Source organism: Mustela putorius, unplaced genomic scaffold (genome assembly GCF_011764305.1).
Source record: "Mustela putorius furo isolate JIRA1106 unplaced genomic scaffold, ASM1176430v1.1 tig00000585_pilon_pilon_pilon, whole genome shotgun sequence".
In the NCBI taxonomy this organism is placed as follows: domain Eukaryota; kingdom Metazoa; phylum Chordata; class Mammalia; order Carnivora; family Mustelidae; genus Mustela; species Mustela putorius.
Genome location: NW_025421424.1, coordinates 1,652,863 through 1,676,369, shown reverse-complemented (window position 1 = coordinate 1,676,369; position 23,507 = coordinate 1,652,863). Strand labels below are relative to the sequence as shown.

At 43.4% G+C, this 23,507-nt stretch overlaps 1 protein-coding gene and 1 non-coding gene across 2 annotated transcripts in view; both read right to left on the bottom strand.

The window, feature by feature from the left end:
• The window catches only part of LOC106004407 (NBPF member 19), a 46,499-nt gene extending 39,209 nt beyond the window's left edge, over positions 1-7,290 (bottom strand). The window contains 1 exon segment of the mRNA XM_045081985.1: positions 7,198-7,290. Within this exon segment, the coding sequence (XP_044937920.1) occupies positions 7,198-7,290 (93 nt within the window).
• Positions 7,291-20,781: 13,491 nt separating this feature from the next.
• Positions 20,782-20,853, bottom strand: TRNAQ-CUG. Its single transcript has one exon. It is a non-coding gene; the product is annotated as a tRNA-Gln (tRNA).
• Positions 20,854-23,507: the final 2,654 nt, after the last annotated feature.

Here is a 23,507-nt window from a genome sequence, read left to right as displayed (position 1 = left end):
GGAGACCCTGCCTTCCAGTTGCCAAGGCCATGCTGGTATACAAGGCTTCTTGGTCTCCCCTGAAGGTCACCACTGATGGGTCCCACCCCTCAGTGGCCAATGTCAATAGTTGTCTACCCTTGTGCTGATAGCACAGTTCCCATCTCTTTCTAAAACATTATCTCAGCATAGTTCTCATTGTTCATTCTTATGTGTGTATGATATCATCAAGGGAGAAATACTTTCCCAAGAAGTTTTGGGTTTTCTTTCTCTTTATTTATTTGAGAGAGAGAATGGGGGCATGGGTACAGGGAGAAAGTGTGATAAGGGGCTCAACGTCACAACCCCTGAGATCATGACCCTAGCCTAAACCCAAGGTCAGATGCTCAACCAAGGGAACTACTCAGGCAACCCACCCAAGAGGTTTTTGATTTCCCAAGGGCTTTCATGAACTCATCCCACTTCTCTTTAAGGTAACCCTATCTTAAGGCTTTTCCAGTAAAAGAAATTTGTAAAGTCATAGACTATCACAGTGATCTTCTCTAGGTCTTTTCTAGTTTTATTTTTTTCTCTCTATCCATTAGAAACACAAGAGAAGCATGATAGCAGTTTAGTTATCATTAGTTGCTTTGTATTTGAAAAGCTTTTCAATTTATTTAGATATTCCTCCATTTACAATACTTTATTAGGATGTATGTAGTAAATAAGGCTTTCTTTTATGCAAAAACAAAACAAAGCAAAAACAAAATCAAAACCAAAAACAAGACAGAAACCAGAGTTAGTTTATGCAATTAACTTTGAAAATTTTTTTCTGTCCCAACTTTCTCAATATTCTTTCTGCATCTCTGTGTTATGTAGACTTCTTTTCGCATCCTATGGACATATGATTTCAATTTTCTTAGCTATTTACCTTGCAGTGGAATTGCTATTTCAAAAGTAACCCTGTGTTTCTCTTTATGAGGAACTGCCAAGCTATTTTCCAAAGCAAAGCAATGACACCATTTTGCATTCCCACCAGGTATGTGTAAGAATTCCATTTCTCTATAAGTTTCCTGACACATGTATTGTATCTTTGTTTGAAGTCCCACTAGTGGGTTGAAGTGGGATCTCACTGCACTTTAGATCTGTATTTTCTTTTTTTTTTTTTTTAAGATTTTATTTATTTGACAGAGAGATCACAAGTAGGCAGAGAGGCAGGCAGAGAGAGGAGGAAGCAGGCTACCTGCTGAGCAGAGAACCTGATGCGGGGCTCAGTCCCAGGACTCTGGTATCATGACCTGAGCCAAAGGCAGAATTTTTAACCCACGGAGCCACCCAGGTGCCTATATCTGTATTTTCCTAATGACTAATGATGCTGAGCATCTTTTCATGTGTTCACTGTTGCATTGGTATTATCCTTTAGAGAAAGTCTACTGAAACTCTTTTTCCGTTTCTTATATTGGCTGTCCTTTTCCTGACTGGTTAGTTGTAAGAGGTTTCTTTCAATGTATTCTATATAGCAGACCTTCATCAGATAATACGATTTACAAATATTTCTCCCACTCCATAGATTGGCTTTTCACTTCCTTGATAGTGTCCTTTGAAACAAAAATGCTTTTAACTTGAATGAATGAATGAATGAATGAATGAAATCCAGTTTATCTATTGATTTGTTGGGTTGCTTGTACATTTAAGAAATCAGCTTCTATCCCCAAATCATGAAGATGCATACCTATATGTTCCTTAAAACATTGTTTTTGAATGAGAACTTTCCTGGGTTTTAGTGGGTGGTGGACGTTATTTAATAATGTCTTTTGAAAAAAAAGTCTCTTGTCTGTTGATTGATATTTCTCTCAATTGATGCTCATGTACCCGTTTTCCCTACTGTGGAGCATGCCATGGCCTATAACGGTGATTTTCGAAATGGCATCTATCAATATGCTGGCTTTGGTTCAAGGGAGAGTCCTGGTTCTAGAGTGGTGCTGGTCTTAAACTCACCCACAGTTTCACAAATTGCTCAGAGCCTTTGGAGGTGAGTAGTTGATCTTTTTGAGGAACATGTGTCTGGTAGTCCAGATCATTCTAGGGTTCTAGGACTTTCTCAGCCCCCTCCAGACTGGTGGGGCTTCCATTAATCTCTGGTCTTAATGGAAAGTAGACCTGCTTCAGGGTCTTGGCAAAGTTGTTCCATACAAATTGGTTCCTCTCCAATCTTTTTATATATACATTATTTCTTTCTAGGACAGGAGAAAGGATATTTATATCAGAACAGCTTGTCTATTCTTTGCCAATTGTCTGTCTTTTAAAAAATGCATAAAGGAGGGGCACCAGGGTGGCTCACTTGTTAACCATCTAACTTCCGCTCAGGTCATGAGCTCAGGGTCTTGGGGTCAAGCCCCATGTCAGGTTCCCTGCTCTGCCCAGAGCCTGCTTTTCCCTGTACCTCTGCTACTCCCCCTGCTTGTGCTCTCTCACTCTCTCTAGCAAATAAATAAAATCTTAAAAAAAACACAAATCCATCTATATCCCTACCTCAATCAATATTTCGATACATTTTTATGCTGGGTAAGATTTCAAGGGTTTTATGTTTGTTTATACATTCCTCTGTTACTGGACTTTCATGTTCTGGTTTTAGGCAGTTATAATTTAGGCATAATAAATAAACTGTTATGAACTTTCACATGCTGATCGTTCTATAGACATATTGTGTAAATACCTATGAATGGAATGACTGTCCATAGGATTTATATTTAATCTTATAAGTGGAAGTCAGCTATTCAAAGTGGTGGTACAATTTTTCATTCCCACAGCTACATGAGACTTCCAAGTGTTTTTTGTCAGATTTCAGACTTTCTGACTTTAGACATACCAGTAGATACACACGGTATCTCTTTGTATACTGATTTCTTTCCCTCCTGACTAAAGAGTTGTGCCTCTTGTCATGTGCTAATGAACCATTCGTATATCTTGTTTTGTGAAGTTTCTGTCAAGTCTTTCGGCCAATTATTTTATTGTATTAATTATCTTCTCAGACTACATGATATCTAATTCTAGAGAAAAGTCCTTTGTCAGAGATAAACATCTTCTATACTGTGGCTTCCCTTTATGTTCTCTTAAGGTTGTCTTTTCTTCGAGAGTTACATATAGAAACGTTAAGATAGATAAATTCATTTTCATATCCAAAGAAATGATTCATTGCTTACTTCAAGCTTGCAAAATTATATGGTTGATTTTTTTTTTTTTTTGAAAATAGAAGAACCACTTAGTGAATTTCAGGGTTTGAAAGGTTTTTTGTTTTTTGTTTTTTTGTATTTAAACTGTTTCAACAGGTATATTGATGTATAATTTCCATGCAGTAAAGTATATATAATTAAAGTCTCACATTTAATAAGTTTGAACATATATATGCATCACCCCAGTAGTGGGTATATCTATCACCCCCAAAAGTTTCCTTGTGCTTCTAGCAATTCCTCCCTCATACTCCCACCTCAGGGAACCACTGATTGGCTTTCTGTAACAATAGAATTATATGCAATTTCTGAGGTTTTATATAATGAAATAATATGCTATGTACATGTTTTGTTCTGATGTCTTTTTGCTCAGAATAATTATCTGAGAAAAAAAATTTTTTCCTACCCATTTTGTTATGTATGTGAAGAGATTACTCTGTAAAACTGAATAATATTCCATGAGCTGGGTATGTCACAATTTGTTTGGATCACTAACCTGTGGATGGATTTGAATGACAATTAAAAATAAGAGTTTCAAATAAAATAAAATAAAATAACCATTAAAAAATAAGAGTTGTAATCAATAGATTTTTTAAATATATCTTTTTTTTTTTTCATTTGAGTGGAATGGTGATGGCCAATGTTAAGTATAGGTTTAATATTCTGACGAATTTCCCAACTGTTGGGGTGCTTGGGTGCCTGAGTTGGTTAAGCATTTGGCATTGATTCTGGCTCAGGTCATGATCTCATTGGTGATGAGACAGAGTCCCAAGTAGGGCTCAGCGCTCAGCAGAGAGTTTTCCTGAGATTCTGTCCCTCTCCTTTTCCCTCTGCCCCTCCCCCACTCACTTTCACTTCTTCTCTCTCAAAGAAGTCAGTCTTAAGGGCTTAAGTGGGTAGAAGAAGAATAAATGAAACAAGATGGGATTGGGAGGGAGACAAACCATAAGTGACTCTTAATCTCACAAAACAAACTGAGGGTTGCCGGGGGCAGGGGGTTTGGGAGAAGGGGGTGGGATTATGGACATTGGGGAGGGTATGTGATTTGGTGAGTGCTGTGAAGTGTGTAAACCTGGTGATTCACAGACCTGTACCCCTGGGGATAAAAATATATGTTTATCAAAAATAAAAAATTAAAAAAAAAAAAAGAAGTCAGTCTTAAGGGGAAAAAAAAGTTTCCAGAATATTTTCTAGAGTAGTAGAATTTAGTCTTCCCATCTGCAGTGTATGAGAAATCTAGCTCCCTCACATCCTTGCCAATAATTGGGATGGAGATCCTTTTCATTTTTGCCATTTTATTGGCAAATAATGGTTTAAATTGTATTTTCCCAAGGACTAATGATATAGATCTTGTCATGTTGTTATATACTGTCCATATATATTCTTTGCTGAATTGTCTTTATGCATCTTTTACCCATTTGATTTTATTATTTTAATTTTTAAAGGTTTTATTTTTTCATTTGAAAGAGAGAAAGAGAGCAAGATCAGGCGTGTGGGGCAGGGTGAGGAGGGCAGAGGGAGAGAACTCCCTGCTCATGGGAGATTGAGAGAGGGCGGCAGGGGCTAGATCCCAGGACGCTGAGATCATGATGTGAGCCAAAGGCAGCTGCTTCACCAGCTGAGCCAGCCAGAAACTTTTATTTTACCCATTTTTAATTGGATTGGCTTCTTATTGACTTTTGAGAGTTCTTTCAATGCTGTATTAGGAGACCTTCCTCAGGTATGAAATTCATAACTGTTTTCTCCATATGTGTGACTTGACTTCGCATTCTCTCACCAATGGCTTCTGAAGAGACAAAGTTTTAACTTTTGATGAAATCCAGTTTATCAATTTGTTCTTTCAAAAATCACAATTTTGGTGTAATATCTAAGAAAACATTGTCCAGGAGCACCTGGGTGACTCTGTCGATTAAGTGTCAGCTTTTGGCTCGCTCAGGTCATGATCCCAGGGTTCTGGGATCCAGCCCTGCATCAGGTTCCTTGCTCAGTGGGGGGCCCATTTCTCCCTGTCCCTCTGCTTCTCCCCTGCTTGTGCTCTCTCTTTCACTCTGTCACATAAATAAATAAAATCTAAAAGAACAGAAATCATTGTCCAACTTAAGGTTATAAGGATTTTTTTTAAAGGTTTATTTATTGTGGCGTCTGGCTAGCTCAGTTGCTTCCTCATCTGCCTTCGGCTGAGGTCATGATCCCAAGGCCCTGGGGTTGCCCACACCCCCCCTTCGCCCTTCCCTCCCCAGATTGGGTTCCCTGCTCAGCAGGGAGTCTGCTTGTCCCTCTGCCTGTCCCATTTTTTTTAACTTTTAGAGAGACTGACTGAGACAGAGCATGTGGGGAAAGGGACAGAGGGAGACTGCCCACTGAGAGCACAGCCAACTCTGGGATTGATCCCACAACCCACGAGATCAGGATGTGAGTCAATATCATGGGTCACATGAGCCACCGACTGGGTGACCCAGGTGCTCCCAAAGATTTTCTCCTATGTCTTCTTCTGAAAGTTTTAACATTTTAGAGTATTGATTTAGGCTCATGCTCTATATTAGGCTAATTTCTGTATAATGTAAGTTATGGATCCAATTTTATGTATTTATTTTTATATGCATACCCATGTCGTGTCCATATTCATGTGTTGAAAAGATTACACTTTACCCCTTGTTGAAAGATTATATTTTAAAAAAAAATTATTTATGTGGGGGTGGCAGAGGAAGAGAAAGAGAATCACAAGCAGACCCCCTCTTAACATGGTGCCTGATGAGGGACTAGATCCCAAGGATCCCGAGATCATGACCTGAGTCAACATCAAGAGTCAGACGCTTCACCAGCTGGGCCACCCTCGTGCTCTAAAAGATTATGTTTTTTACAGTGCCTTGCTTCTCACATTTGCCAAAAATCTGTTCACTTATATAAGTATTAGTTTGTTTTGGGATTCTGTAATCCATTTCATTGATCTACTTACCTGTCATATGCCAATACCAATCTATCTTGATTACTATGATTTCAGAATGGTTCTTCAAATCAGGTACAGCTAACCCTAAAACTTGGTTCTTTGCTTCACAAGTGTATGGCCATATGATGTCATTTATATTTGTATATGAATTTTAAAATCAACTGGTCACTTTCTACCAAAGACACGGGCTGAGATTTTGCAAAAGATTGAATTGAATGTATAGATCAAATGGGGAAAGTTGATGTTTGAACAGTATTGAATCTTGCCACCCCCAAATAAGGAAGTTCTCTTCATTTTCTAAGGCTTCATTCACTTCTCTGTGAAATATTTTGTGATTTTCAGTCAGATCTATCCCTCAGTATTTCAAGCTTCATGCTATTACAAATGATACCGCTTTCACCTTTCAGTTAGGCACTGCAATCACATAAATCACACCTGAGTTTTATACATTGATCTTGGGTCTTGATGCAAGCAAATGCATTTGATATTCGAGCTGGATCTGGCAGTGACCGTATCTTTGGAGATTTAGGTATTTGTTAGGTGAGAAGGATCTGATTCCATTCCCTTGCACTTTTCTCAGCAGCCCAACGAAAAGGAATAATCCAAACCAAATCCAGTCGTATGCCAGGGAAGATTGTCCAGAGTCTTGTGGACAAATGGATGCAAAATGTTTTGTATGTCCATTAATACACTTTCCTTGAGAGTAACCATTCAGTTGGCAAGGCTGCCCATTTATCTTGTGTGTAGCTGTATCACCACAGTTGCAAAATTTAGAGACTGATGTTCCCACTTATTATTTAATTTAGTCTTCAGTAATCTATTGCCGGCATTATGTACTGCCAGAAAATTTGGAACTGTATTCAATGATATATCCATCAAATGCCATGAGTTTGTGCCCAACTCTGATTTTTCTCATTTCTGATGTGGTCTATTATAGGATGGCACCAACAGCATGAAAATAAGTAATAGTGACAGGCTGAGGGGTGTGTGTGATCAACTTGTGTGATCACTTGTGTGACTGAGTTGTGTGACTCAGTTGCCTTATGAGACAAAGGCTTATACTCCAGATCTGAAGTAGGTGTCCACTGCCATCTGTCTGTAAGCATCAGGTCTGGATTCTGCAACAGAATCTGCAGTCCTTTGTGTCAGCTCCATTTCCCCAAGGAAGAGTGAAGATGTTTGACTTAAGTAATGATTGGTGTGTGTAGCATATTTAAGATACATCTTTAGTCATTGGACTTAACATCCTATCAGGTAAAACTTGCTCACCTGCATAACTCACAAGGTCACATTCCCTGGGTCTCAGGTAACAGGTCTCAAAGAAATCAAAGCATCTATTCAGTGTTAGGTGTCTCATAAAGTTCACCCCTGATGGGTTAACATGTGGCTCACAAACAGCTTTAAATATTTTTGCTTTAGGTTTGCTTAATGGTTTTCTAAATTCCAATTATGTGAATGACTTTTAGATGAGGTTTTTTTAAGATTTTATTTATTTGACAGACATAGATCAAAAGTAGGCAGAGCAACAGGCAGAGGGAGGGGGGAAGCAGGCTCCCCGCTGAGCAGAGAGCCAGATGCGGGGCTCTATCTCAACCCTGAGATCATGACCTGATCCAAAGGCAGAGGCATAACCCACTGAGCCACCCGGGTTCCCCCCTGGCCAGTTTTTGTTTCCCAATGCTCTGCCACTTTCACTGGACCTATGAGTCAATATAAACATAGATTTATTCCAATTTGTTTATAACCAACTGATCATTGTGTAGATGACATACAATTCCATACATTCTTTCTTTTACCTGTTTATTTTTTGATGCCGAAATGATATATTACTCGCCTCTTCTGCTCTCTGTTGGAAAAAAAAAATTAAAAAATCTGCTTTACCTTGTTGTTCATCAAAATCATCATAGGATGTGTTTAAACCTGCATATTTGTGAGCATTGTTATTTTTTAAAGATTTTATTTATTTTAGAGAGAGTAGTATGATCTGGGAGAACAGAGGGGGATGGAGAGGGACAAAGAAGCTGAAGTAGATTCTGTGCTGAGCATGGAGCCCAACTCAGTGTTGATCCCACTACCACCAGCTCATGACTGAGCTGAAACCAAGAGTCAGATGCTTCACTGACTGAGCCACCCAGGTGATCCTTGGTATCTATGAATAGAAAAGTCACTTTTGTTTGAAGCCAATAGTGGATAACCTGTGAAAGAATGACTGCAGTTCATGGACTAAACATTTAGTGTCCATTGAACCCAAAATTGTGCTAGACATGTTTTCCCAAGATTGGGTAATGTTACCATGAGCCAGCCCACCTGCAACTTCAAGCCCCAAACCTTCTTCTCCAAGACCTAAGAGACACTGTCACAAACTCAACCCATACCCTTCTTGGGCCACTGCCCAAGTTATCTGTTCTATTGCATGACCCTACAGGCAGAGTCACTTTCCATTTATGTGCATTAAGAGCATCCTGTTTCTGTACAACCAATGGAAGTAAGTGGTTTGCTTTGTTATTTGGCACCTAGAGCCATGATTAGGGTCAGATTTGTAAGGGCATAACTCCCTTCAGTAAGAATGGACATCTCCAACCCTTATCCAAACATCCTTGATCCCTCTAAGCCCACACTTTCTTGGAAGACATCCACCATGAAGGCAGCTCCAAGGTTGAAACTAGGGGACTGGGGCAGAGCTTCATGGTCGCATCCTCCTCCTCTGAGAACTGGGTGTTTCCAGCAGTACAAACAAATCCCAATCTGTCCTGTGGGGCTCCTCGGCAGGGGCACAGGTTCACTATGGACTAAGTTACTCTCCTGGTCCTCTGTGCTCAGCTCAGGCAGTTCCTTGCAGAGTTGGATGCTGGTGTATTCATTCCTCAGGTTCCCCTGATTTTTCTGAACTCGAATGGTCCTTATTCTTCCGTCCTTTTGCAACCACGTGCTCCACCACTGCCTTGTCTTTCTTTGTGTTATTCTCATCCCCCAAACCTGCTGATATCCAGTCTTCCATCTGCTCCCTCTGTTCTCTGCTTTCAGTGTGGACTCAGCTCAGGTTCCTGCAGGAGACACACAGAGAAGGGACCAAGTCGGGTCTCAGCTGCAGTCCCCAAAGCTTTGGAAAAGGCACCTCAATTCCTCGTGCACTCAGAGAAACTGAGCAGGAAGGGACTTTGGAGAATTTGAATATCAACCTTATCTTACACATGAGGAAACTGAGGCCCACAGACATTGGGAGAATTTCCCAAACTCCCCTTCCAGCTGATAGCAGCAGAGCCCCCACATAGGCTTGGCTGTAAGCTTCCGTGTCTAGGCTCCTACACACCCTCCAGAAACCTACTTCTGAATTTCAGAGGACACTGAAATTTAAAGTTTAACTTAAAAATAAATAATTTTGAAGAGACTTTGGATCAAATGTAGGTATTTCTACTGTTTAAAATACCAGAAGGGCCTATCTGGGGACAGATCTTTTCTCACAATTATATAATGCTATTACTTATATTCACTTTTAAATCACTGGCTAAGAGATTAGGATCACATAACAGGAAAGTGTTAAATAATATCTATCATAATCACAAGTAAAATTCACTTATGTGTTTATCTATAAAATATCTAACTCCAGTGTCAAAGTTCATTTTCCTGAGACTGGCATTTGGTCTACCTTGCTCACTCCATGTCCCCAGTGATTCCTGCCCAGTGAAACATTCACTAAATACTTGTCCAGTGGATAAATAACAGTTCCCAGCAATAATTATAGTTACTGATCTCTAGTCCCAACCATATTTTCATTCAAACCCTATCCCAGGTCTGTGCTGAAGCAAGAACAGCACAGCCTTAAAAAAAGCAGTGTGAGATCCTAATGCCACATATGCTTTAGTGGACAATATAATTACCTCTTTGAGCATATTTATCTTAGGTACAATAGAGTGTGTAGGATATAAATTAGAGAAGGCAGCATGAAGCACGGGAATGTTAGATATGAAATGGGATATCATGTAACAGACAGGGCTCCCATCCCTGGGCACCAGCTGCAGAGCTCCATCAGAGTCACTATGGTGCCTGTTCCATTCCCCTGGGGGTAAGGGCACTTCAGACAAAAAATTGAAGGAGATCCTCAGGTATGGACAAAGTCCATTTTAATCAAATGGCTGAGGATGGAGACTCTGAAAGACCCAATGCTCACAAGACTAACTGCTTTGAGCAGACCATGTCCTTCATCCAAGATGGCTTTCAGTGGGGTGATGGGGACATTTCCAGGAAGGGCTCCTACCTGATGTGGGTCCTGCTTCCACAATTTGGGTCTGTAGGGCTTCTGCTGCCCTACAGGCTTCCTCCTCTGTTCTAATTGCTGGGGATGTCCGCCCTCAGCGGGGGTCATTTCTTTGTGAAGGCCTCTGTCATTTATTCTCCTCCTGGAGAAGAGACAGCAGAGATCGTTGCTGGGGCTCCACAATTCTAGCTTTCTCCTAAGGCACATGGGTAAGCTGAAAGAGTCATGACAGATAGAAATCTGGTCAGGGAAGAGGATCCCAGATGAGTGAGATGGTGAGGGCAGCCGCTCCTGGGGGACAGAACCACAACAACGTCACTATCAGACCTGTTCAGGTGGGGACAACATACCAACCATTAAGGGGAGGATGCTGTATGAGAAGGAAGTGGAAGAGCCAGAGACCTATGAAAGAAAGGAAAAAATAATAACTAAATGAAGATGCAAACGAATGGGAGCCCAGAGGCAAAACCTCATGTCTTGAGGCCTTGAAACCTAACCAAGGAATTCCTGCTGAATTTTGTTTGGGTGGCTTTCCAAATTATTTTGGATCAGTGACCTTTTAATATCTTCCATTTTGCCTCTTTTTCAGCTAGAACCTGAATAAATGTTATTCTTTATGTGTCTCACTATTGCACTTGGGGAGGAGTGCATACAAATAGTTCTATAGTTTCACAGGTCCACAGAGAGAGGGGAATTGTACTCTGCGCTTAATGGACACCTTCAGGAATCATCCACACCTGATATAAGTGATTCAGATGTGATTTTGGAATTTTGAGCTGATTACACAACATTTTTTTTTTCTACTTTGAACTGATGCTGCCTTGGAATAAAACTTGGGAACCTTAGGGATAAGGTAAATGTATTTTGCATTTGGAAGGGACATGTATTCCTGAACCCAGAGGCTGGACTATAGTGAAGAGAAGTTGAAATGGTTTCCAAATATGTCTCCCCCAAATCCCTGGAACTTGTTAGAGTGACGAGACATTGCTTCCACGGTGGTGGTGTTATACAGCATGGCTGACTTTAAGGTGGGAAGATGAGCTGGGTGGACCAGATCTAATTGCGCGACTCCTTATATATGAGAGCTTTCTCTGGCTAGCAGAAGACAGAATCAGAGTGAATCATGAGAAGGACTCAGCATACAATTACTTGTTTGACAATGGAAAAGGCGCCATGAAAAAAGGATGTAGGCAGCTTCTAGATGCAGAGCATGGCCTCTGGTTGACTGTCAGCAAGAAAACAAGGACTTCAGTCTTACAACCACAAGCAAATGAATTAATTTTTCACTTATTTTAATTTTTTAATTTAAACTCAATTAATTAACATATATTATTCGTTTCAGAAGTAAATGTCAGGGAGTCATCGGTCGTATATAATACCTAGTACTCATTACATCACATACCCTCCTTAATGCCCAGCACCCAGTTACCCCATCGCCCCACCTATCTCCCGCCAGTAATCCTGTTTGTTTCCTATGATTAAGACTCTTTTGTGGTTTATCTCCCTCTCTGGTTTTGTCTTGTTTTCTTTTTTCCCTCTCTTCCCCCATGATCCTCTGTTTTGTTTCTTTAATTCCATGTATCAGTGAGATCATATGATAATGGTCTTTCTCTGACTTATTTCACTTAACATAATACCCTTGTCCCACCCATGTTGTTGCAAATGGCAAGATTTCATTTTTTAATGGCTGCATAATATTGTGTGTGTGTGTGTGTGTGTGTGTATCACATCTTTTTTATCCATTCACCTGTCTGTGGATACCTGGGCTCTTTCCATAGTTTGGCTATTGTAGACATTGCTGCTGTGAACATTGGGGTACAGGTGCCCCTTTGGATCACTACATTGGCATCTTTGGGGTTAATACCCAGGAGTGCAATTGCTGGTCATAGGGTAGCTCTATTTTCAACTTTTTGAGGAACCTATATACTGTTTTCCAGAGTTGCTGCTCCAGCCTGCATTCCCATCAACAGTGTAAGAGGGTTCCTTTCTCTGCATCCTCACCAACATCTGTACTTTCTTGACTCATTTTAGCCAATATTCAGCCATTCTGACTGGTGTGAGATGGTATCCCATTGTGGTTTTGATTTGTATTTCCCTTATGCCAAGTGATGTTGAGCACTTTTTCATGTGTCTGTTGGCCATCTGGATGTCTTCTTTGCAGAAATGTCTGTTCATGTCTTCTGCCCATTGCTTGATTGGATTATTTGTTCTTTAGGTGTTGAGTTTGATAAGTTCTTTATAGAATTTGGATACTAGCCCTTTATCTGATAAGATATTTACAAATATTTTCTCTCATTCTGTCAGCTGTCTTTTGGTTTTGTCAACTGTTTCCTTTGCTGTGCAAAAGCGTTTGATCTTGTTGAAGTTCCAGTAGTTCATTTTTGCCCTTGTTTCCCTTGCCTTTGGAGACATGAAACAAATAAATTCTACCAGTAACTGTAGTGAGCTTGGAAGAGGAGCCTGAGCATCAGATGAAAACATAACAAGCTGACATCCGGATTTCAGACTTGTGAGGAAACTAGTCACCCAGGCAGAGCAGGTGCACCTGGGAGAGGCATAAAAAGCCTGTCCCTGTCGCTAATCCCCAAAGGAACTTGATCTCCATCCCCTACACGCAAGCCTCCAGATAGGCAGGGAGAATGTGATCCCTGGTGACTCCTGACCCCTGAGGCTGGGGGAAGAACCCCGCAGGTGGAAAGCCGCAGGAAGGCCAGAGGGAGGAAAGGCTGTGTGCATACACTTCTGAGAGTCAGCAGGTCTCTTTCCCCAGATGGTTCCATGGTGTAATGGAGAGCACTCTGGACTGTGAATTCAGCGAACTGAGTTCAGGTCTTGATGGAACCTTGCCCTTTGTGCCAAGCTGCCGCTGCCTTTTGCTTTCCTCTCTGATACCAAGCCAGTGGCATGTGGCACGCCTTCTCCCGAGGGCGTCCTGACCTTGCACCCATTCACCTGCATGGGTAGAAAATGACGTCAGTGTGAAACAGCTTTTCTTACCTCTGTCGTGCTGGGGTGAGAATGCAGTTTCTTGGGTCCTGGGTTGGAGCACAAGGTTGAGTGTCTTTCATGTTCTTTTCCTCCAGTCCGTTCCTCTCTCAGCTCTCCGAAGAATCCCGAGTATCTGTTCAGGCCAGTAGGGGTCGGAGTTGTCCTAAACTCAGCCTGGGGAGTCGGTCTGGTTGGTCAATCCTAAACTGCAGGAAATAAGAGATTCTGGCTGAGGATTCTCTGGGCCTCATCTGCTGCCACCCACAGTCTCCCCCTTCTTACTCCCTTGGATCTACTCCAACAAGACACCATAGGAAAAGGAGACCACTATCTTTTCCTTCTATTCACAGAGTCTTTGAAGTTTTAAAGCTTTTGTAGATATTAACAGATTCTCGATTTGTTGGGCTGGAATGGCAGAGAGATAGAATCCTGAAAAGAACTAAATATACTTTGTAAAAGTACCATAAAGTTAGAAGAATAAGACTACCCATTTTTGGAGTTAGTATAAAGCTTCAGTTAGCAAGATATTGTGGGTGAGCAGAAGGATAGACATACAGACCAATGAAACAGAATAGAGGGTCCAGAAATAGAACTACAGAAATAGGCCCACTTGATTTTTGACAAAAGTGTAAAAGCAATTCAGTGAAGAAAGACTTTTATTTTCTTTTCAACAAATTGTGTCGGCATAATTTGACATCCATATGAAGAAAAAATCCACCTAAACCATACAGTTTATGAACAAAAAAACCATAGAGAACAGACTAAATATTTTATAGAAGAAAATCTTCATGGAATGGGGTTAGGCAGTGTTTGTAGGGATGTCACTCAAAGTGCTATCCAGAAAAAGGAAATAAATTAATTGTACTTCATTGAAATTAAAAATGTTTTCCAAAAAACAGCTAAAAGAATGAAAAGTTACAGATTGAAAGAAAAAAATCACAAATAGGACAAAAGGCTGGTGACAAGAATATATAAAGAAATCTTAAACTAACAATAAGGAAACAAATAATAATGAAAAAATAGGCAAAAGACATGAACAGACTTCTCTAGAGGATATAAGCACATAAATGTTGTCAAGCATCAGGGAAATGCAAACTGAAACCATAATGAAATGGCATTACACATCTATTAGAATGACAGTACCAAGCATCTGGGATAAGGAGTAACTAGAATTCTCTTAACACTGCTGGTGAGAATACACAATGGTATAGGCACTCTGGAAAAGATTTGGTAGTTTCTCATACATAAAGTTAAGCATGCAAGTAGTATATGATCTAGCAAACTTGGGTTGCCAGAAATCTGCCTCAAAGAAATGAAAACTAGTGTTCACACAAAAATCTCTACAGGAATATTCATAGCTGCTATACTTGTAAGAGCAGAAGCTACAATCATCCAATGTGGTTCAAAAGGATACCTGATAGACAAAACAGTGGCATACCCACTGGATGGAATATTCTGCAGTAAACAGGAACTGTTGATCTACAAAACAAATCCCAACTCCACCTTGCTGAGTAAAAGAAGCCAGTTTGAAAAGGCTACATACTGTATGGCTTCCATTCTTATGACAGTCTCAGAAAACAAAATAGAGAGATAGATCTATAGATCTCTATCTATATATCCCACAAATCGATAGATATATATATATAGCGATGGACAGATCAGTGATTGCAAAGGCATACCGTTGGCTGTGAGTTGTAACAGTAACAAGATAGCACAAAGAAGGTTTTTGGAGAGATGAAACTGTATGTATTGTAATTATGATGATGACTACACAAATACACATATATGTTAAAATTTATGGAGAATTTGTACCAACAAAAGTCTGTTTCGCTATGATAATAAAGACATCAGTGGAAGTCAGACACTACAGACTAAACAAGTGAGATGTGAAAAGCTGGGATTTATGCTTCTACCTAAGGGTAGCAAGAATTCCCTTTCCAAGGCAAAGCTGGGTGCTTTTCTTAGAGTCTTACCCATCAATGAAAGTGAGTGGTTCCCGGTGCAGGCTCTTTCTCCCTCAAAGCGGATCTGGCTCTTTGCTGTCTTTGCCTCCAGTCTCCGGGGTAAGAGTGGGGACTCTGGGCGCTGCAGACCTCGCCTCTGGGCGACTTTCCCGCCTTTCCCCAAGTTAGGCAGGTCTCTCTCTGTCCCTGTTGGGAGCTGAGGCTGGGAGCTCCGCCACGTGGGACCTCCAGAGCCGGATTCAGCTGTTCGCAGTCTTCAGTTTCATTGCGGGAAATCGCACCCTATGGCCAGCTTTACTGGGATGGGAGGTTATTTAAAGAGGAAAAGAGCGAGTATTCAAGCCAGGGTTACTAAGGTCGCAAGGCGAGTACTAACCACTGTACGACCAACGCAGGCCGTGGACAACCTGCTGCGCTGAGGTCAAGCAAGATCTATAAACCGACCTAAATAGCCTCAGCGTTTTTTAACCAGTTTTGCTTTCAATGGCTAGAGTTGGTGCCTCTCGGCTTTATTTTCACTCCTCCTCCCTTTGCCCTTTCTTTCTCCTACTCCAGACCGCCCTCACTCCCATCCACTTCCTACGCTCTTCAGCTCTCCTCATCACCTTTCTCCCTGCGCTCACCCGCGTCCCCTAGGCGAGGCCGCAGCACCGCCCTGGGTGGGGAGTTCTGGGTGGTGTCCTCGAAAGGTTTCCATGATCAGGACCTTGACTTGGCTCTAAATCAGCTTCCGGTATAAAGATTTTAAAGAATGGCCGACTTTGACTTTTTCCCATACAGGGAATTCTCTAGCACTAAAATTAATCGTCCAAGGTGAAATTCCTCGTTCCTCTCCTGTCCCCTTCAGGCCCCTGCGGCAGAATGGACTCCTTCACGGGGCATTTATTTGGCACCAAAGTGTCAGGCAATATTGTAAGCGAGGGACCTGCATCGTGAACAAACCCAAATCCCTGCCCCCATGGAGTCCCCATCTAGTGGCCTCCAAGGGTTGGCGCGGTGGAGGAACAGCTGATTATGGTTCTTCAGGCTCGCACCCTCCTCCCCGCCTCCCGCGATCTGGAGGAACTAGAGAAGAAGACCAGGACACGTGAAGTGGAGCATAGAACTGGACAATGGATGACTTCCAACCAAGAGACTGCGTTGTCACCAGGGCACCTGATGTTTGATCTTGGGAGTTCACAGGCTGGGCTCCAAGTCATCACCCAAAACTCTAGGCCTCAATATCTCCCGCGCGTTTTCAAGCTTCAGGAGCAGGGAGGGAGGTTAGACCAAACAGAAGAGTTGAGGGTGCCCTAGCTTGGGCACAAAAATCACTTCTCTGTACCTCTGTACAATGAGACGATTATGGATAATATAATTTCCCCCGAGTTTTACTGAGATTGAAATGAGATACAGCACTTTAAAAGTTTAAGATATACAGTATAATGACTGGGCTTACTCATATTGTGAAATGATTACAAGTTGGGTGAACGTCCATCCTCTCATATAAATAAAAATGGTTTTAAATGTATTTTTTCCTTTTGATAAGAACTCATAACAACTACCCTTTCAAATATACTATTCAGCAAGGTTAACTATAGCCATCAGGTTGTGCATTCTTGTCAGACTTCAACCAGGAACACAAAACCATAATGTATATAGTATAATTGACCCCCAGCCAATGAGTGATTACATGGAGTGTCTCTGTGGTGCAGTTGGTTAGTGCACTGGGCTGTTAGCCAAAAGGTTGGTGGTTCAATCCCACCCAGGGATGCTTGGGTTTCCGGAGAAGGTGGGTTTCCAACCTTTCCCCTTTCTCTTTAGGATACCAAATTTATGCTTTCTATTTCCCAGGCACCACTAGCAATGAGTCCCCCTTTGAGGAAAATGTTTTGGAGCTCCAGAGAACATATAATCTACAACTGCCCTTACATCTTCCCCTACTTTTCCAAAGCCTGGTTTACAGCTTAACGTATTTGAAACACTGTAAATCCCTAAAACAGAGAACAAGAGAACCCAGCTCACATCCAATGGTGAAGGTACAAGCTCTAGGAGGGAAACTTAATCAGTCCAAAAAAGTTATGTGACTTTTCTGTGCTTCCATTTTTACATGTAAGATGAGTGAAATGGAGTATTTTGCTTGTCCATAGTTTTAATGAGATGTGTGGGGAAAGCACGTAGCCAATGACTTTCACAGGCAAATGTTCAAAACACATTAGCTCTTACCAGCGCCACTGCCATCAGCATTTTCATTACCTGCTTTGTTCTTTTTAGTTAAGATCCTTCTCGATATAAGTAAGTCATTATTCAAACAGTCTCTCTAATTGATGATCATGCAATTGGCTCCAATATTGATTATCACACATACTACTGCAGGGAACATGCATATACTAATATGCATTATTATGCCTCTCCTTCTCTCCAGAGTCCCGAGCATGGAATTGTCAATCAAAGTTTGTGACTGCCTGCCTAACTACCCTGAAAAGAAAATGTAGGTCATAGTCCCCACATTTTATGAAAATATTCTTTTCTCTAATGTTTTGCCAAATTTGGATAGTCCTTACCTGCCATTTCGTTTGAACCTATTTTTGCTCACAGTTTTATAGACCTACAGTGGGAAATTGTTCTGTGCAAGACATCAAACCCAGAATTCCTCCATGAAAAGAGCCAATAATATGAAAAGAGCCAATAATATTCGAGATACAACAATACACTTTAAATTTCCACATACATACATATATGGCAAAGGAATTAATTTGTATTTGGGACAAGTTTTTATCAAAGTTATGCATACTCATAAGTTTGTTTAGAAAACAGCAACCCGGGGCTCCTGAGTGGCTCAGCTGGTTAAGCCTCTGCCTTCAGCTCAGGTCATGATCCCAGGGTCTTCAGATCGAGCCCTGCATCAGGCTTTTCAGGGAGCCTGCTTCCTCTTCTCTCTCTCTACCTGCCTCTCTGCCTACTTGTGATCTCTGTCTGTCAAGTAAATAAATAAATTTTTAAAACCCAGCAACCCCCCCTTCACTGTTCCTTGTTTTTCAAATTGTAGATATTATCTCTCACATATCCCTCTAATATCACCTCCACACCAAACATGCCTCTTCTTGCTTTATCGTCCAGTATATCTGTATCATAATTTTATCGATCACCTATCATATTAACTATGTAATCTCTATATTCATAGCTGGGCCACATAGGATACAAATAGGAGGAACAAAGACCAGTGTTTTCACATACTCTTTTCTTCAAGTGGATAAATCTGAGGTTTATTTACTCACCCCACTTCTATTTTCATATTCCAGGGAATTTTCATATTCTAATCACTGGAGGTCATTGATGGAGCTTAGGTCCATGTCCTCACCTTGAGCAAACGGGGGCAGAGTACCTTCATGAATAGTACACGGAAGACATTATCCAAGAAAGGAACAATTCCAAAAACAAAAGAAGAAGAATCCTGGAGTGCTGGGTGGGCAACAAGAAGGACAAGAAGAAAACTCTATCACTCTGCAATGGATGTGTGGAGTAGAGTATGGATCCAGGGTGAAGGGAAAGGAGATTTGAGAGATGTAGGCCTTGGATATGCTTCTGTAGGTTGAAACCATACACATATGTGGGACTGTGGAGGGGCTGGGAGTGAAGGAGCATCAGCCCTCCTAGCCTGAAGGGGTGAGGGGCTGTCTTTATCACAAGACAGATGCTGGGCTTGAGCCAGAGCAGTTCAGGTGGGAAAATAAAGGGTAACTTCTCCTTGAAGCAATGTCTGGGGCTCAGGTCTTGGTAAGGGCAGAGGCTCTAGTTGGCCAGGGAAGGGTACCCAAATCTACAGATCAATGCAGTTCCATTAAAAGGATCTGTCCAGTACAGAAGATGGAGGTCAGAAAGGAAGGTCTGCAATGCTTTGGAGAAAGCCCATTGCTTCACTCTGACAGGTCCCCTTGCTCAGTCCCCTGGCCAGACCCCTAGGATCCACGCTCTGGGAAGGGCACAGTCAGCTCAGCCACCACATGTCCAGCAAAGAACTAGTCCTTGGCCATCTTCATGCTCTTGGGTGCCTCGACTCTCTCCAAGCCTGTCCTGCCGGCAGTCCTCTTGCAATGGGAGAGAAGGGAAGGAAAGTCTGCTTTCCAGTTAACGCCAGAGAATTCAGTAAGGTCCTAACTTGGTTCCCAATAACTTGCAGGTCTATTTAACCTCCTACTCCGACTTCCACAATTAATAAAAAGAGCAAGGACAACGCCAGACACGCACGTTCGTACTTTGCAGGTAAAGCCAAAGTTCCTGGGGGATCAATGAGATTCAACCCAAACGCGGCAGCGCTGCAGAATGAGCCCGCAGCGGCAGCGGAGTCTGCAGGTCAACAGACTGGCTCCCCGCCCTCGGATCCCGCCCCTTCTCCTTCCTATCTCTTTTCCTCCTCCTGTCTCCGCTTTCCGTTTCTCCCCTCCAGCCTTAGGGCTCTCACTCCTTTGCTCTTCAGAGCCGCAAAGCGAGCCCTTGGAGAACAACTGTATTTTACATTCCTTTGTAAACGGGCGGAAGTTCCAAAACTAGGAGAGGTGTGGCAGTGGACATTTTCACTAGCTATGAGGTCCTTCAGAACTTGTGACCAAATTTTTCGACCGAGCAGAAGAGAACGAGCGTGTTTCCATCAGGTCCAGTCGTAAGGCGTCTTCTCCGTGGAGCAGAGTCGCCCCAGGAGCGAGGGGCACCCTACGGGTCAGGACTCGGAGCTGCCCTGGCTCGTGTTGCCTTCGGCCCTGGAGGAGCCCCGAGGGCGGCAGCAGGTGAGGCCCAGAGAATCCCCAGCCAGAATCTCTTATTTCCCGCGGTTTAGGGTTGACTGACGGGACCGAAGCCCCACGCTCCAGTACCAAGTTTAGGACAACTGCGACCCCTACTGGCCTGAACAGACACTCGGGATTCTTCTGAGAGGGGCGGGAAAGGATCCGAGGAAAAGGAAAGGAAAGACGCCCACCCTTGGGCTCGAACCCAGGACCCTAGAAACTGCATTCTCACCACCGCAGGGCGGAGGTAAGAAACGCTGTTTCCCGTCGCCATCGTTTTCTACCGTGCAGGTGAGTGGGTGCAACGACCGGACGCGCGGCGGATGCCCCTTGCCGTGCAGCCGCCGGGTTTTACCCTAGGCCCGAGGGGGACTCCGACGAGAGGTGGCAGTGGCCCGGTGCCCTCCCTGTGGCCGCAGTGTCCGTGGCGCGGGGCGGCGGACGGCTCTCTGAGATGCGGGTTTCCGGGTCCCTGGTTCCTGAGGGGGAGGCTGAGGAGCGCGAAGGGCGCGGCTGCGAAGGACCCCCCTGAGGGGGGCGGGGGGAGAAGCACTGCGCGATGTCCCCGGAGTTTCCCTCCCGGGATGGGGGCGGGACATCGGAGGGGGGAAGCACGTGCGCCTCGTTGGGTATCGAGAGGAAAGTAAAAGCTGGCGGTGGCTCGGCCTAAAGGGCAAGGTTCCACCGAGACTTGAACTCGGATCGCTGGATTCAGAGTCCAGAGTGCTCACCATTACACCATGGAACCGCGGGGGACGCCGCGCGCTGACTCTCTGAGGTGTGCGCAGGCAGCCTCTCCTCCCGCAGGCGCTGCTGGGACACGCCTCCTGCCGGGTTCTTCCCCCACCTCAGGGTCGGAGCTGGGCTCCTGGACACGCGAGGAGTCTCCGGGGCTCACGTTCTCCCTGCGGCTCCGGGGACTTGCCTGTCGGGATCGAGATCAAGTTTGTTTGGGGGTTAGCGACAGGGACGGGCTTTGTACGCCTCCTCCAGGTGCACCTGCTTTGCTTGCATCACTAGTTTCCTGCCCTGCGGTAAGAAAGAAAGAAAGACAGAAAGAAAGACAGAAAGAAAGAAAGAAAGAAAGAAAGAAAGAAAGAAAGAAAGAAAGAAAGAAAGAAAGAAAGAAAGAAAGGAAGGAAGGAAGGAAGGAAGGAAGGAAGGAAGGAAGGAAGGAAGGGAAGGAAAGGAAGGAAGAGAAGGAAAGGAAGAAAAGAAAGAGAGAGAGAGAGAGAAAGGAAGGAAGGAAGGAAAAAGAAAAACAAACAGAACAAACAAACAAACAGTAACAAGTGTTCCTTTCCTTCCCTTTGCACATGTCCTCTTCCCACTGTCCGGAAGCTCCGGTGACCCACAGAAAGGGACCAGGGACTTGCTGAGATTCTAGTCCCTCCCGTTCCATTCCTGGTCCTATTTCCTTCCCGTCGTTCTTGGTGTCTTCCTCACCACCCATTTTCTCTAGCTGCGCGGGGCCTTCAGTGGGTTTAGGACCATCCTGGGGTTGGGGCGACTCCATAGTAAAGAGCCGGGCTCAGCGCAGCTCAAGGCGGGCTGGTCACCTCCCGCCAAATTGAACCTGGAGCACGGTTCTCCGCGACCCGTGTTGGGGAATGCGCTGCGTCCCTATCGCCCTCTCGTGGCCACGCCAGGTACAGCTCAAAGAGGGCCAGACGCGGTAGGAGCCACAGATGCCAGAAAATCAATGAACGCTGCGCCATGCTCAGGACCTTGAAATTAAAAGTCTGACAATCCACCGACTAAAATAGATCCATGGAAAATGAATAAGATACGCTCCTGTCTCCTAGCTACAAGCCCGGTTTGGAAAGGCGATTGAGATTGGGGTTTGGGACTCAGACTGGATAGTTCCCCAAATGTGAACCTGGGGATCATAGCCAGACAGACGACTGAGTCCTAAAACCCCCAGCCTTCTGCAGCCAGCTCGCTACTTTTTAAGTATCCGGTAAACAAGAGATAGCCAAAGCTCTCCTGCCACCATGTTTGCACACCCCAATATCTATCTGAGCACTCAGAGATTCCTAACGCTTGAGCAGCGAGTTGGGCTAGGCAGGTGAGACGGGGAGGTCTTGTGAGAAAGGTAGGAAAAGGTTTCGCCCCTTAGACTGAGTGAAGTATGCTAGTCAGATTCTGGGAGAAATGATCAGAGCCAGAGCTGTGGTTTCTATCCTGCTAACAGTGGAAATTAGTGTGGAAGAGAGGAATTTTCCCCCTATGGATTCTTTCATCATGTGATTTACAAAGAGAACACATCAATGTGATCTTTGGGTTAAAAAAAAAAAAAAAATAATGAAAATAAAATGAGAGAAAGATACGTCAGATGCCAGTGCGGAGGCACTTTAATTGGGGAAGGGAAAAGGAGAGCTTCTTTGGGAAGAGAACTCTGAGTGGGCACCAGAGTCCTGAGAAGATCTTAGGGGATAAAGCTAGTTGGGGCAGAGGAAGAAGGTTGGCAGTTGGACTGAGGGAATTCACCTACAGGTGGGTTATTTGGGGATCTATTCCCAGCCTCTTACAGTCTAGGTGCACCTGGATGGTTCAGTTGGTTGAGTGTCTGACTTGGTTTTGGCTCAGGTCATGATCTCATGGGTCATGATCTCAAGGGCCCTGTGAGGACCCCGGTGTCAGGCTCTGCTCTTAGCTGGCAGCCTGCTTGAGGATTCTCTCCCTCTGCCCTTCCCTCTACTCACTCTTTCTCTCTTTCAAATAAATGCATAAATCTTTAAAAAAGAAAAAATGAATATTGGATACAGTCTGTCACTGAGGTTCTTAATATTTCTTTCAGAAGTCTCAATTTCTAGTTTGTAGAAGGGCATTGTGTAAGGGAAAAAGCAGAATCACTGTGTAGGATAAGACTGAATGGCTCTGGATAATTCTCCCTTATAACCAACCTCAGCATGGTCAAGAAATATACACAGAAGAGGGGCACCTGTGTGACTCAGTTAAGTGTCTGACTCTTGGTTTCGCCTCAGGTTATAATCTCAGAGTTGAGAGATCAGCCCCTCTAGATCCTCTGCTCAACAGGGAGTCAGCTGGAGATTTTCTCTCTTCCCTGCTCCCTGCTGTGCATGTGTTCTTTCTCTCTCTCAAAATAAAGAAGTAAGTCTTGGGGCGCCTGGGTGGCTCAGTGGGTTAAAGCCTCTGTCTTCGGCTCAGGTCGTGATCCCAGGACCCTGGGACCGAGCCCCACATTGGGCTCTCTGCTCAGCAGGGAGCCTGCTTCCTCCCGCCCCCCCCCACCTGCCTCTCTGCCTACTTGTGATCTCTGCCTGTTAAATGGATAAATAAAAAATCTTAAAAAAATAAAGAAGTAAGTCTTAAAAAAAAAAAAAAGATAAAGTAAGAAATAGAGACTCCTGGATGGCTCAGTATGTTAAGCATCTGCCT